General features: G+C 39.4%; 1 protein-coding gene across 1 annotated transcript in view; it reads right to left on the bottom strand.

Moving 5' to 3' along the window:
* Positions 1-14,369, bottom strand: part of mapkapk2a (MAPK activated protein kinase 2a) — a 36,500-nt gene continuing 22,131 nt past the window's right edge. Inside the window, exons 3-10 of the mRNA XM_080892416.1 lie at positions 8,592-8,656; positions 8,310-8,389; positions 8,053-8,179; positions 7,869-7,944; positions 7,650-7,774; positions 3,164-3,249; positions 2,811-2,891; positions 1-1,820 (exon numbers count right to left, since the gene is read on the bottom strand). Of these exons, the coding sequence (XP_080748542.1) occupies positions 1,677-1,820; positions 2,811-2,891; positions 3,164-3,249; positions 7,650-7,774; positions 7,869-7,944; positions 8,053-8,179; positions 8,310-8,389; positions 8,592-8,656 (784 nt within the window). The 3' untranslated portion in view covers positions 1-1,676. The remainder of the gene's footprint in view (positions 1,821-2,810; positions 2,892-3,163; positions 3,250-7,649; positions 7,775-7,868; positions 7,945-8,052; positions 8,180-8,309; positions 8,390-8,591; positions 8,657-14,369) is intronic.

Here is a 14,369-nt window from a genome sequence, read left to right as displayed (position 1 = left end):
TTTTATGGTTGTTGTTTTTTTTAATCCAAAGCTGAAGCAGACAAATGTACGGGAGCTGAACAGATTCCAAGACACATCTGTGTTTCCACTACAAAAATGTGTTGAGAGGGACAAAAAATAAAAAATAAACATTGTCACAAACATTTCATGAACATTTTTCCTGTAAGAAATTTCTAGGTGCGATATGACAAGTAAAGTGGAAGTGATCTTACAAAGTGAAGTGGCCTAAACTGACAAAATTATACAATAATATTCCCATGATTCCCAAAGTGAGCTGGGAAGTGTCCTGTTGCATTAACAAAACACTACAGAAGGAGAGACCATTATACTTTCTCTGAATGTGATGACAGCTTGCTGGTGGTAAATCAGACTGTGCACAAGGATGAGGAGCAGCTACTACGTACTTTCTAACCTATCAGTTTCCGAGGAATTGTGAAGAACTGACAGATGATAATGGAACTGCACTAGATTAGTCAAGTTGAGTATATCCTGACTAACCCTGGTGCAACCAACAGTAACTGGAAATGACCAGTGTGCCCTCTGTACTCCCAAGGGGATGCTACTGCTTACATAAAACACGGGAACACTCCCTACAGTTGCTCAACATCTCTTCAACACATGTACAAACAGAAATCACTCGTAATTTGATGACAAAAAACATCTGCATAGCATTAACCTGAAATATAATCTGGCAACATTTTAAATTCTGAAGCAAAACATTGGTAAAAGCTTGAACCAAATGGTAAGTTTGAGTTAAAAGCCATTTGCTGATTTAGCAGTACTCATTAAGGCCTATGCTAAAACGTTTATAGAATTCATAAAAAGTACAGTATAGGCTGCCTCCAACTCTCCTATGAGCTACATGCAGGAGAAAGACGGGCCAGTTTCTGTATTTTAATCTGGCTTCCCTCTCTGCCCTAAAATTGTGTACCTGAAAAACAAGCGTAGATAAAGATAGGAGAGAGGGGCCACGAGTGAGGTGCTCTGTCAGAACGGCCCCTGTGTGAGTGCATAGGCCTGTGTTCAACATTCACAAAGACAAACTGAACCTGACACACACTCCGAGTCCCGGGAATCAGCAGCTTACTTCTAGCTGATTCCAACAATCGAGGACAGAGTCTTTACATTCCACTTGTCAGTTCAAAATACATCTGCTTATTTTGCATGTAAGAAAAACTAAACCTTCCCTTGTGTGTCTGTGTTTTTTTGTTTTTTCATTTTTGGGATTTAGCCATCAGAGTTAACATTCAAAGGTTTGGGGCTTGAGCTGGAGCAGGCTTGTGGGGGGGTGTAAAATCACTACTGCTAATGCTAAGGCGTACATCTCCTATTCCAACATTCGAGCCCCTGTGAGTACACAACCTGATATTTAGGAAAGAAGAGGCAAGAGGATGTGTCAGTTCCCCATTCTCCCCTTTTCTAAATTTCATAATCTCTTCAGTGGTGTAAAAACACAGATCAACATCCCCTCTGCTGTTGCAGAGCGATGAGTTGTTAAAATGGTAGAGTAATAAAAACAAACACTCTTACAAAACATTACAATTTGTCAAGAAAAATAAAACACTGAGAAAAAAAAAAGAAAGAAAAATCCATGCAACCCGACTCACGTGTCGACAACTTATTGCTTCCTTTTCACAACCTGTGTTTGTATGTGAAGGCAGGCATGCATGCATCTTTCAGTGAGCAGCAGGTGTAGCCACGGCGTTATTTGCCTTCTTCCTCCTTTTCATTAGCAGTGGATTGGTCGAGTCCTCGATGGTCTTAATTCTGATTTGCTCGTAGTCGACCCTCATTGTTGCCAAGGCACTAGTCATTTCTTCCTGTTAAATTGAGAAACAAAACAAGGCCATTAGTTTTATTTACTTATCAAAATCTGTGGTTTTAATGGATGGGAGACATACATTTAAACTATTTGGTTTATCAAATAAGCAAAGCAGGTGCCAGAGCCTGGCATGCACTTGATGTGAAGCTACTACTGGGAGTTTTTAATTTTTAAATCCAACACAGACAAAATACCCTCACACCAGATTTTGATATTTAATCCATTCAAATTACCAGAGACCAACAAGCTACTGATAACTTCATCTGTTTTACTTGGTGAGCCTGTTGCAAACACACTCAAGTAGAAATAATAGATTAATAAACAAAAATCATGACATGATTCCAAAAGTTGATTTGTTTTTCCTTTTAGGTAGACTACTTGTTTTCCACACACTGCCCTAGATCCACACGCTGGGTTGGTAAAGCTGCTCAGTCTCAATGACAACATTGCAATTTTTTTCCTTGTTAAAGTTTCCGTTCACATGAATGAAAACTAATGTGATTAATATAACTATTTTCACCAGACACTGTGTTAGAGGAAGAGAAGAAGAAAAAAAAAAATACAGTTCCGCTGAAGCTTGTGGTTACACCGGTTCAGGTAGCACAGATGTTGCAGTATATTAGCTGCAAGCATTCCCAGTACAGCACATCAAGTACTCATTTGTTTTTGCTTACACAAGAAACTTGCAGTTTGTGTTTTCAGATTCATAAATAAATGACGAAAAAATACAACTTTCCATGTTTAATTCTGGATTCTGATATCCATGAGCTATTTAAAATGTTTGCTTGGAACACAATTTATTTTTGCACGGAAACCCCCCCCCAAAGAACTCTTAAATGTAAATGGATTTTTGCAATTATCAAACAACTGAAACCGCAACAGGTAGTAGGTGTCAACTTTCACATTAAGTAATTTTTCTATTTGACTATTTGTCACCATAAAAGCTGACAACATATGGATGGTGCAACGATAAGCAGGCATCTTTTACCTTGACTTCCTCCCATGCGTCCTTCTCTTCCATCAGAACCCGGCTGGTGTGAAGGGGGGTCTGGGGAACCTCCATTGATTGCTTTAGGATGACACACAGAGGCAAATTCATTCTTACTTATATATATTTTATATATATATATATATATATATATATATATATATATATATATATATATATATATATATATATATATATATATATATATATATATATATATATATATATATATATATATATAAATAAAAAAATGGTGGAAAAACACTCATGATTTTAACCAAAGGGGGTAAATAAAAGATCAAATAAATAAAATTTAGTAAGCTGTTTAAGCAGAAGTTAACTTGCGTGCTTACATTGATCCAGGGATGATTCATGAACTCTGTGATGGTCAACCTTTGGGTGGGCTCAGTCTTTAGAAGAGTCATAATCAGCTGTTTCGCTGCAAAAAAAATTTATTATATTAATAAAAAATAAAAGAGACATTTGTATGAAATCACCCTTTGTATGTATTTACAAATCTGATTTAAGGAAATGAATCAAAAAGAATGTTTTGTAGACAATTATGTCAGAGTGAAGTTGACTCTTAAAATCCAAAATAACTCTTTGAGTAATGTGATCTCAGCAACCTTTGACTTTCAAACCTAATTAGCATTTTGAATGTCTGTTTGTTCCAGATGTAATGATATAATAACAGTTCAGGGAGAGTCCATAGTATCCCATATTTGAAAACTTTTCCAAATTATTCATGTTCTTAACCAGGCCACGCCCTGGACAAGTCACCAGTCCAAATGGTTAATTTAAGATCACCAATAACTTGTGTCAGCAAGCCAGAGTGCCCAGAGATGACATGCAAACTCCACACAGCAACGACCCAGGCAACCACAAGGTTCAAATCTTTTTAATGTGGTACAATAGTGCTAAGCACCTCTGTCGCCTATTTCCTAAATTAGGTTATGTGAATTGAGAAAAAAAAAAAGTGTGTAAGATTTGGTATGATGGTAATACTTTGGCTGCCTTAACCAAAACACTGTAAACACTAGAGCTCATCTTTCTTTGATATACTGCTTTGTCTGTTTTGTGGTTAAAAAGAAAAAAACCCACTCTGAAGTAGACGACTTTATCAGCAGTAAATACTGCACTGCTTCTTGAGTAATGCATTACAGTAAGTACAACCCATCAGTCGACAACTTCCACAAAAACTAGAGTCATTTTACAAGGTATAGAGAGCAACACCAGCTTGCATTTTCTCTTTTAAACAAAAATCCATCACAGAATAAATGCATCACTTTCAATTGCAGAAAATGTGAACGACAGTAAAGGATGTGAAACACATCAAGTTTCTAATTTTTGATAATAAAGTAAAGACCAGTCTGACTGTCATATTTAGGTGAAATCTTTTATAAAGACTTGAAAGTGATACCATTATGAAATTTCTTGTTTAGAAATAAGGCACCTCCATAGTTCCATTTTACATATAGATACACCACCAGTCACAAGTGTGGACACAGTCTCATTTAATGTTTTTTCTTCTTCTTTACTTTTACTACTTTCTACAGTAGATACATACTGAAGACATCAAATATATGAAACAAAATACATGGAATTTTGTAACAAAGAAACCATTGTTGAATAACTTTTAGTTTAGATTCCTGAAAATAGCGACCCTTTGCTTTGTTGACAGTGCTACAAACTCTTGGCCTTCTCTCAATGAGCTTTATGATGTTGTCACGTGAAATGGTTTTCACTAGGGATGCCACAAACGATTATTTTGATAGTCGACTAGTCACCGATTATTTTTGCGATTAGTCGACTAATCAGATCATCATCCATTGGACGTACAGCGTACAGCTTATTGCACCAGCAGCATCTGGTCTTATATAACTATCATTAGCTTACAGCTTGAAGTGTTTGTGCTAACTAAAAATAAAGACAAGATGGTAGTTTATTAATTTTTAATGAAATTTGCAGATTGTTTCGGTGAAGTTTAATAAACTCCTTGCTTTCTAAAATATAACAGGACACCGGAGTATATTCTCCAGCGTCTCACACTTCTGATAATCAGCTGTCTGCTTGACAGTTTTAGCTGTGCAAAAACTATAACTTTAATCTCAGCCAAACCGATTTACTCAGGAACAAATAAAATACTAAAGAAAGCCAAACAATAACATTTTAAGTTATCTAAGTGACTTATATATATGTTTAACCTGACTAGCGAAAGACGGCGGTGGGTTTGAAAACGATTTGCCGGGAGTCCGGTGTTCTCACGGCTCTAGTTAGCCTTGCCCCCGCCTAGCTAACGAGCTAGTGGGTAACAGACGTCTCCGAAAACGTCGGAGCGCTTTTGAAAATATGTGGTGTCTTGATAAACTGAGCAGATATTTGAGGTTTACACAGCTACATTCTCGCCTGAAAATATGTTAAACGTTTATTTTGTGACCCAGAAAGAATAATAAGAGTAAAGTTAAAACTAACTAGCTGCCGCCATTGTTGACAACTGCGCTGGGCTGCGCTATGAATTCTGGGACACAGCTTCTTCTTCTTCGGGGATTAACGGCAGCTGGCATCCTTGTACATGCAGTGCTGCCATCTTCTGTTTCAGTCCGTTATTACACTCTTAAATCCTACTACTCATTCCTGCGTCCTTTGTGATCTTACAAAGCTTCAAACGATGCGTCGACTATTAAATTAGTCGTCGACGATTTTAATAGTCGACATAATCGTGACTAGTCGACTAATCGTGGCAGCCCTAGTTTTCACTTCACGTGTGCCTTGTCGGGGTTCTTGCCTTCTTAATGGGCTCGAGAACCTCAGCTGTGTTGCGCAGTCAAGGTTTGTACACAGCTGACAGCCCTATTTGACAACTGTTAGAATTCATATTAAGAACCAATCAGCTACGTAAAGACAGTCAATCATTACTTAAAGAACTGAAGGTCAGTCAGTCTGGAAAAATGCTACAATTTTGAATGTGTCCCTAAGTGCAGTCGCAAAAACCATCAAATGCTAGAGTGAAAGTGGCTCGCATGAGGAGCGCTCCAGGAAAGGAAGACCAAGGGTCACCTCTGCTGCTAAATAAAGTCGTCCGAGTCACCAGCCTCAGAAATTCCAAGTTAACAGCACCTCAAACTAGAGCCCAGATAAATGCACAGAGTTCCAGTAGCAGACATACCTCTACATCAACTGTTTAGAGGAGACTGTGCGAATACGGGAATTAATGGTCAAGAAACTACTAAAAAAAAGCAACAAGCAGAAGAGATTTGTTTGGGCCAAGAAACAAAAGGAATGGACATTAGACCAGTGGAAATCCATGCTTTAGTCCAAATTTGATATCTTTGGATCTACTTGCCATGTCTTTGTGTGACACAGAAAAGGTGAATGGATGTCTCTACATCCATGGTTCCCACCGTGAAGCATGAAGGAGGTGGTGTGATGGTGGGGGTTCTCTGCTGGTGACACTGTTGGGGATTTATTCAAAAGTGAAGGCACACACGGAAGCAGCATGGCTACCACTGCATCCTCCAGCAACATGCCATCACACCGGGTTTGCGTTTAGTAGGACCATTGTAACATGGTAGACTAATGTGCCTGTGTTAATTCAGCTCCATATTATTGTGTGAAGTTGCACTGGGTTGGGAGTGGTTTTGTGTGTGTGTGTGTGTGTGTGTGTGTGTGTGTGTGTGTGTGTGTGTGTGTGTGTGTCACATTTTTGGTGAGCCAATGGCTGGAATGGGGTTGGACTAATTAGAGGCAGGTGTACTTGATTGCACTGATACACTGGTCAACTTATAGCCCACACTACAAACACTGCTGTGTCGTTTTGTCTCTCTGTGCAGGTATGTAATGTGATGAAATCAGATATGTTTGGGATGGATGGATTTTGTGCTATGAATTCTATAGTGAAAGTGTCGTTTTGTCTCTCTGTGCAGGCCAGGGCCTATTATATGCCACAGCCTAAAGGTAGCAGAGTTGCAGAGGCTGGAGTGACCACTGGCTATATGCTTGCAGGGTGGTGGGTCTCCAAGGACAACTTCTAACCCTGTTACAGGCAACACGTGGAGTGCAACTGGCCATGTGGCATAGCTGGCTCTGGCCTTGGGACTGTGTGTTTTTTATATAATTCATAAATGGGACACTGGACTGTTTTATCTTTTATCTCTTGATATTTTTTTTTGTCAATAAATTATCTTTTAGAATTTTATTGACTGTCATCTTTTTGCCCACGACAGAGACGGTTGGTCAGACCTAGAATCTTTCTTTGGGTGTGTTACACCATCATTTATTTTTCAACAGGACAATGACCCCAAACACACCTTCAGGCAGTGTAAGGGCTATCAGAAGGAGAGTGATGGAGTGCTGCGCCAAAAGGCCTGGCTAGAAAGTCACCTGACCTAAACCCAATTGAGATGGTTTGGGATAAGATGGACCACAAAGTGAAGGGAAAAAGGCCAACAAGTGCTCAGCATATCTGGGAACTCCTTCAAGACTGTTGGAAAACCATTTCAGGCGACGACCTCATGAAGCTCATCGAGAGAATGCCAAGAGGTGTGCAAAGCAGTAATCAAAGCGAAGGGTGCATATTTTCAATAATGTAAAATATAAAACATGTTTTGAGTTATTTCACATTTTTGTGTTCACTACAGAATTCCATATGTATTCATTCATAGTTTTGATACTTTCAGTCAGATTCTACAATGTAAATAGTCATGAAAATAAAGAAAAACCATTTAATGATATGGTGTGTCCAAACCTTTGACTGGTAGAGGAAATATTACAAGTCAATATAAAGTTTAAAAAAAATTAGTTTCGACATTGCATTAACAAAGTCTATTTTTATGATCTTACCTTCCTCTGATACATCACACCATTCAGGGTTGGGAAACTCATATTGACCATTTCTGATCCTCTTCTTCATCCCAGGAGAGATGGCTAGACCATGGTTAGAATAAAACGGAGGATATCCACACAGCCTGTGGAAGGTGTAAAACATCATTATATGCTTCCGTATTGAATGTGACATCTATAACAAAAGGATTAGAGGGAGGAAAAAAAACAAGAACTTACAAGATATACATAATGACACCCAACGACCACATGTCACATGACTTGTCATATTTCTCTGGGCCGAGAACCTCTGGAGCTGTATGCCATAAGGAAGAAAAGAAGGAAAAGGCAAGAGAGGGATGTTTTTAACTAGTTATCAATGAGAGCAGCTGTAATGTAGTAATAAACACAAACAGGTTCTTACCAACATAGTAGGGCGTGTAGCAAGGAGTAGCTAAAGAGTTAAGTGAGGTGGTCTCCTTGGCAAAACCAAAGTCTGTGAGCTTGAGCAGGGCACGGGGTCTCTTTGAGGAATACAGTAAATTCTCTGGCTGCAGGGAGTATTCAGGAATCCAGCATAAAGATAAGATTACAACATTAGTAACTTTAAGTCATCCTCAGTTTAAAGAAAAGTTTATTTCTTATGAATAAGTATGATAAGGCAATGCAAAGAGCACGTACCTTGACATCTCTGTGGGCGATGTTGATTGCGTGTAGAAATTGTATAGCCTCACCTATGCTCTTCATGATGTGAGAAGCCTCTGAAGTGATGAGACAGTTCAGTTTTTTAACAGATTTTAAGTGACTGTGTCAGCAAATGTCAAGCGTCACAAATGGAGACTGAATGTATTTAGCTGGTATCAGAGTGCATATGTCTTTATGATTAATCAAATCTTCTACATAATCACATCATAAAGCATAGTAAGAAATGCTGGGATTTTTAGGGCAATATAGGTTTATTACCCCTCTCTGTGAAGGCCTGGTCTCCTCTGGACTGGATTCGATTAAAAAGCTCGCCACCATCCATGCTAAAAAAGAAAAAAAGAAAAAAAAGCCTTATGTCAGTAAATACACGTGGTTTACAGTCTTCTATGTTTGATTCCAGGTTATTGCATGTACAGTGTGATACCCTACCAGATGTCCAAACAAACAATTATGGTGGCTTGTTGCAATGATACCAATAGAGACAGAGGAAATTGCTCTCACTGGGACAAAATTAAAATGAGAGAAAAACTCTGGTAAATTAACTGCAGTGCGAAAACACATTAAAACACATGTCCTCTGAAACGTGTGTGTGCGCGCGTGTGTGTGTGCGTGCGTGTGTGTGTGTGTGTGTGTGTGTGTGTGTGGGGGGGGGGGGGGGGGGGGGGTAGCACAAAAGCTAAAATAGCTGTCAGGATGTGGGGTTTGGTGTGTGCCCTAGTTGTAGGAAATACAGCACACCATTCAAGCCGTTTCAAAGCAAAGAGGATGCTCTCTTCCTCTGCCTTGTAGAGGTGGTCTGCGGTCTGTTGGTTGACCAACAAAAGTGTGCGAAACCAATCAAATGACTTTTTCTCACACCTTTTGCAAACTAATGTAATCCGCCATCTGTAAGGTATTTAAATCTTACAGTTACTTCCTTCTTCCATGAATGTAACTAGTTCATCTTGTATACCACAAAGTGTGCATGGCAACAATTCAAATTTGCATGGTTTTTTTTAAGTTAGTTCAAGTAAATTTACGATAAAAATTACTACTATTTTACTGGCAATCTACTAGGTCCAGCTAGAGTCTGTGAAAGACAGAAGTAGGTTGCTATGGTCTTTTACACACTTCTAGTATGACTAACAGACAGATTGCTGGTTGATTGATCTTCTGCTTCCCTGTGTTGCGCAAATGTTAAAGACTGCTCTAAAAAGAATGTTAATGTGTTCAACGTAGCTGATAAACTAGGTCTTTAAATGCCCCCTTTCGTTCCAAAAACGTGTTATGCAGAGTACTTTTATGTATGAACCATCTTGAAAGTATCTATATTTATACTGTAGTCAGATTTAGTAAAATACTGCTTACACATCCATGGCCCCTCATCACATTATGATAACACACAGGAACACCCCACACTATGTATTACCAATGAGGCGCAGACATATGCATGTGAAAAGACTTGAAGAAAAGGTCGATGTAAGCAGATGCTGACCACTGGTAAACTAATGAATGTTAGCCTGAATTTAAATGAGTATGAGAAACTCGCACTTAGCATGCTTGATGTTAAGTTTCATTTAATCTCATTGCACACGGTATGACTGTGAGAGTTTCAGGTAGAATCATCAACGTCAATTTTGTATCCGAGTGTGTCTAATGGTATATGGCAGTGTGCGTATGTATAGCAAGCAAGCAAGATCCGGGGACGCCACGGGACAGGGCTTCTAAACCACAGCACACTTCGAACTTCTTTAAATTAATCATTCACATTTTGCATACTGAAAAATGGGCAGCAGTTTGATTGAACTCATTTTGATTAAAAAAAAAAAAAAAGTGTGAGAGATCAACATGTTAAACTGCCAGTTCTGAGGTGATCCAGCCATTATTCAAACTTATCTTATACTTTTGCACTGCAAGCAGTAGGGTTCATCAATGTAAATGAATCTATTGAAGCATCTGTTCTGCTGAGAATTCACACTTCTTTTAATATTTTCAAAAGCTCAGAGGAATTGCACACATTTTACACCATAACAGCAGCAAACTGTAACACACTTGTTAAGCTACAGTCTTTCACATGTACATGTGGAGGGTACAGTGTTATAAAACTGGATTTTTAAAGCTGATTTTCTCAATGAATATATCATAAAGGCAAGTTTGTATTTGCTCTAAGGATCTAAAACTCTAATAACAGAGTGTAATACTAAGAACAAAGTTTCTATCAATCAGGAGTGGTAGTAGCAACTGTGGTTAGCACTCTGAAATTAAAGAAATCCCATAACCACAATGCCATACGGTTCAAACCACCAAGTTTGTGCTGAAGGTTGTACAAATAACATGTTTATCCAGCAGTCCCAGACAGACTTCCGCTTCCAGTTTGTCATGCAGGAGAGATGACCAGCACCGAATTTCCAAAATTATGTTGCGGACCTGACATATTCACATGTTGGGTTTTTACACAACACGGGAGAAAACAAAAATGTAGGTCATCACACTGACTCAGTTACTCAGCGTATCTAGAAAAGAGAAATGCCTGACTATGTTTCTCTCTGTCCACAGGTGATTTTCTAGGAATCATTTTAGCTTCATCAGAAAACTTCATTGGCGTTTCATGCCTAGCACATTTTCTCAAGGAAATGAGTCATCAGCGGCGCCATTTTTTCGCATGTCAGTGTGTAAGCAGATCGGTCCACTAACGCCGACGACTACAAATTGAAACCGCAAACCTAATGAGTGCACGTGTTTGAAGTTGGTAGTGGGGGAAGGGTGGTTTAAAATGCTTCAAGTGGAACTACAAAAGCAAGGAAATTGTACCAATGTCATTTAGAAGAAATGGGTCATTTCAAAGGTTGTACACAAGTGATTTACAATAACTAACCTGGCAGAAATTTGCTTAGAGCAACAGAGAGGTCGAGATGAGTATCACTTCACCTTTGTTCTAGGTAATCTTACCTTACCTACCTTACCAATTCTAGAAACTGAAAACTATATAACAAATGAAAATTTCACTCGATTTATGGTTTGGCATAATAGCCCATAGACGAGAAATACTTAAAGATGAGTGGGCTTATGTATTTTAAAACAAAGATAAATTTACGTTTAGGATTAAAGAAAACAAGCTGCTCACCAACACTTTGATTGTTCCCAACAAATCCTGTCAATCCTGTTACATATCGAACACATTGTTATCACTCTAATTTAAGCTTGCTTACAACCTTCTGAAAAGTTTATATTTCCCCCCGCCATTTAAGCGTTTTTTAATGAAGACATAATAAAGAAGAAAGTATCATTAATGAAAAATGTAATCCATAAGTAATAAAGTATTAAGTTTAATTTATCTCTACCTAATCCTCAGTTTTGCATTTGAGCACAATGGCAGGTACCGACTGTGTCCAGGTCTGGGTCAGCCCTTTTGCATTCAATACAATACTCTACTTAAATACTAGAAGTTCCTCCAAACTTTGAGCTTGATTTGTGCTTACATTAGGGCCGGGCGATAATTTGAAGCATGTGCGGTAACGATATATATCACGATATATTCTTTTCTTCTGTATAACGTATTTTCCACACTATAAGGCACACTTAAAATCCTTTAATTTTCTCAAAAATCGAGAGTGTGCCTTATGTATGAATTCTGGTTGTGCTTACTGACCTCGAACCGATTTTGGCGTGCAGAAATCTGTTAAAAAAATGTTTTAGTACAACTTTGGTAAGCTGCACAGCTTGATGGATTGTCAGAACATTGCGGCTGCCGTAGTGAGGAGCTTCGCGGAGTAATCTGGGTCCAAAACTCCGTCCCTTCAGATCCCAAAGTCAAATGAACACTGAAAGTTAAAAACGGTCTAAATTCTTTCATCTTTAATAAAATCATCAGCGTTGCTGCTTTAACAGGTGTAACAATTAAGTTTAACATCCAGGCATCCATGAAAACAATATTTATTAAATTTAACGGAGTTACAAGTTAACAGGAAGTTAGCTCGCTAGTTTCCACCTAAACCTGACAGACCATGTTCTGACTGAGAGATTTTTGAAACTAATTAAAAGGTACAGCTCTGCTACCACTTCCAACATAAATGAAGACAGAAAACTAAACAGCAGTGGTGTTTGCAGGGTTACTGAAGCTGGACTACCTGGTATATAATGTTGTGCTACGTGATTGCTAGCGACACAGCTATGTTAGCATAACATTAGCACAGTGAAGCTGGAGGATGAACGCCAACTTTTTTTCCCCCACTCGATAAAAGTTAACGTGAGGGATTCTGGTGGTTAGGGACAAATGCAATCGCATAGCAGGATGCTATACACGAGGCAAACTTCAGTCAGGAGAACAACTGAGATTATTCATCCACAATACGAGGTTAGTTATTAATATACTGCAACAACATGGGAAAGAACAGCTGCGAGAAAATTCAACATTAATGAATCAATGTTACGGAAGTGGAGGAAGCGCAGTTTTTGGCTTTCCCCATATTTCAAAAGTGCTTCATCACTTTGCTATGACTGTCGCCCGGCATAATTTGCAGATGATAATGGTTGTAGCTGCTGCGATGCTTTCGACCAAAACAGGTGCAGCTTGATGACATCATCAACACGCGCTATCGCGGTATAGTCAAAATCTCTATCGTTGGCCAAATTTATATAGTTTCTATAGTATATCGTTTATATTGCCCACCCCTAGCTTACAGTGGGGCAAAAAAGTATTTAGTCAGCCACCGATTGTGCAAGTTCCCCCACCTAAAATGATGACAGAGGTCAGTAATTTGCACCAGAGGTACACTTCAACTGTGAGAGACAGAATGTGAAAAAAAAAAAAATCCATGAATCCACATGGTAGGATTTGTAAAGAATTTATTCGTAAATCAGGGTGGAAAAGAAGTATTTGGTCAATAACAAAAATACAACTCAATACTTTGTAACATAACCTTTGCTGGCAATAACAGAGGTCAAACGTTTACTATAGGTCTTTACCAGGTTTGCACACACAGTAGCTGGTATTTTGGCCCATTCCTCCATGCAGATCTTCTCGAGAGCAGTGATGTTTTGGGGCTGTCGCTGAGCAACACGGACTTTCAACTCCCGCCACAGATTTTCTATGGGGTTGAGGTCTGGAGACTGGCTAGGCCACTCCAGGACTTTCAAATGCTTCTTACGGAGCCACTCCTTTGTTGCCCGGGCGGTGTGTTTTGGATCATTGTCATGTTGGAAGACCCAGCCTCATTTCATCTTCAAAGTTCTCACTGATGGAAGGAGGTTTTGGCTCAAAATCTCACGATACATGGCCCCATTCATTCTGTCCTTAACACGGATCAGTCGTCCTGTCCCCTTGGCAGAAAAACAGCCCCATAGCATGATGTTTCCACCCCCATGCTTCACAGTAGGTATGGTGTTCTTGGGATGCAACTCAGTATTCTTCTTCCTCCAAACACGACGAGTTGAGTTTATACCAAAAAGTTCTACTTTGGTTTCATCTGACCACATGACATTCTCCCAATCCTCTGCTGTATCATCCATGTGCTCTCTGGCAAACCTCAGACGGGCCTGGACATGCACTGGCTTCAGCAGCGGAACACGTCTGGCACTGCGGGATTTGATTCCCTGCCGTTGTAGTGTGTTACTGATGGTGACCTTTGTTACTTTGGTCCCAGCTCTCTGCAGGTCATTCACCAGGTCCCCCCGTTTGGTTCTGGGATCTTTGCTCACCGTTCTCATGATCATTTTGACCCCACGGGATGAGATCTTGCGTGGAGCCCCAGATCGAGGGAGATTATCAGTGGTCTTGTATGTCTTCCATTTTCTCATGATTGCTCCCACAGTTGATTTTTTCACACCAAGCTGCTTGCCTATTGTAGATTCACTCTTCCCAGTCTGGTGCAGGTCTACAATACTTTTCCTGGTGTCCTTCGAAAGCTCTTTGGTCTTGGCCATGGCGGAGTTTGGAGTCTGACTGTTTGAGGCTGTGGACAGGTGTCTTTTATACAGATGATGAGTTCAAACAGGTGCCATTCATACAGGTAACGAGTGGGGGACAGAAAAGCTTCTTACAGAAGACGTTACAGGTCT

Source organism: Rhamphochromis sp. 'chilingali' (genome assembly GCF_963969265.1).
Source record: "Rhamphochromis sp. 'chilingali' genome assembly, chromosome: 9".
In the NCBI taxonomy this organism is placed as follows: domain Eukaryota; kingdom Metazoa; phylum Chordata; class Actinopteri; order Cichliformes; family Cichlidae; genus Rhamphochromis; species Rhamphochromis sp. 'chilingali'.
The sequence above is the reverse complement of the archived record's forward strand: the minus strand, read 5'-3'. Positions and strand labels throughout refer to the sequence as shown.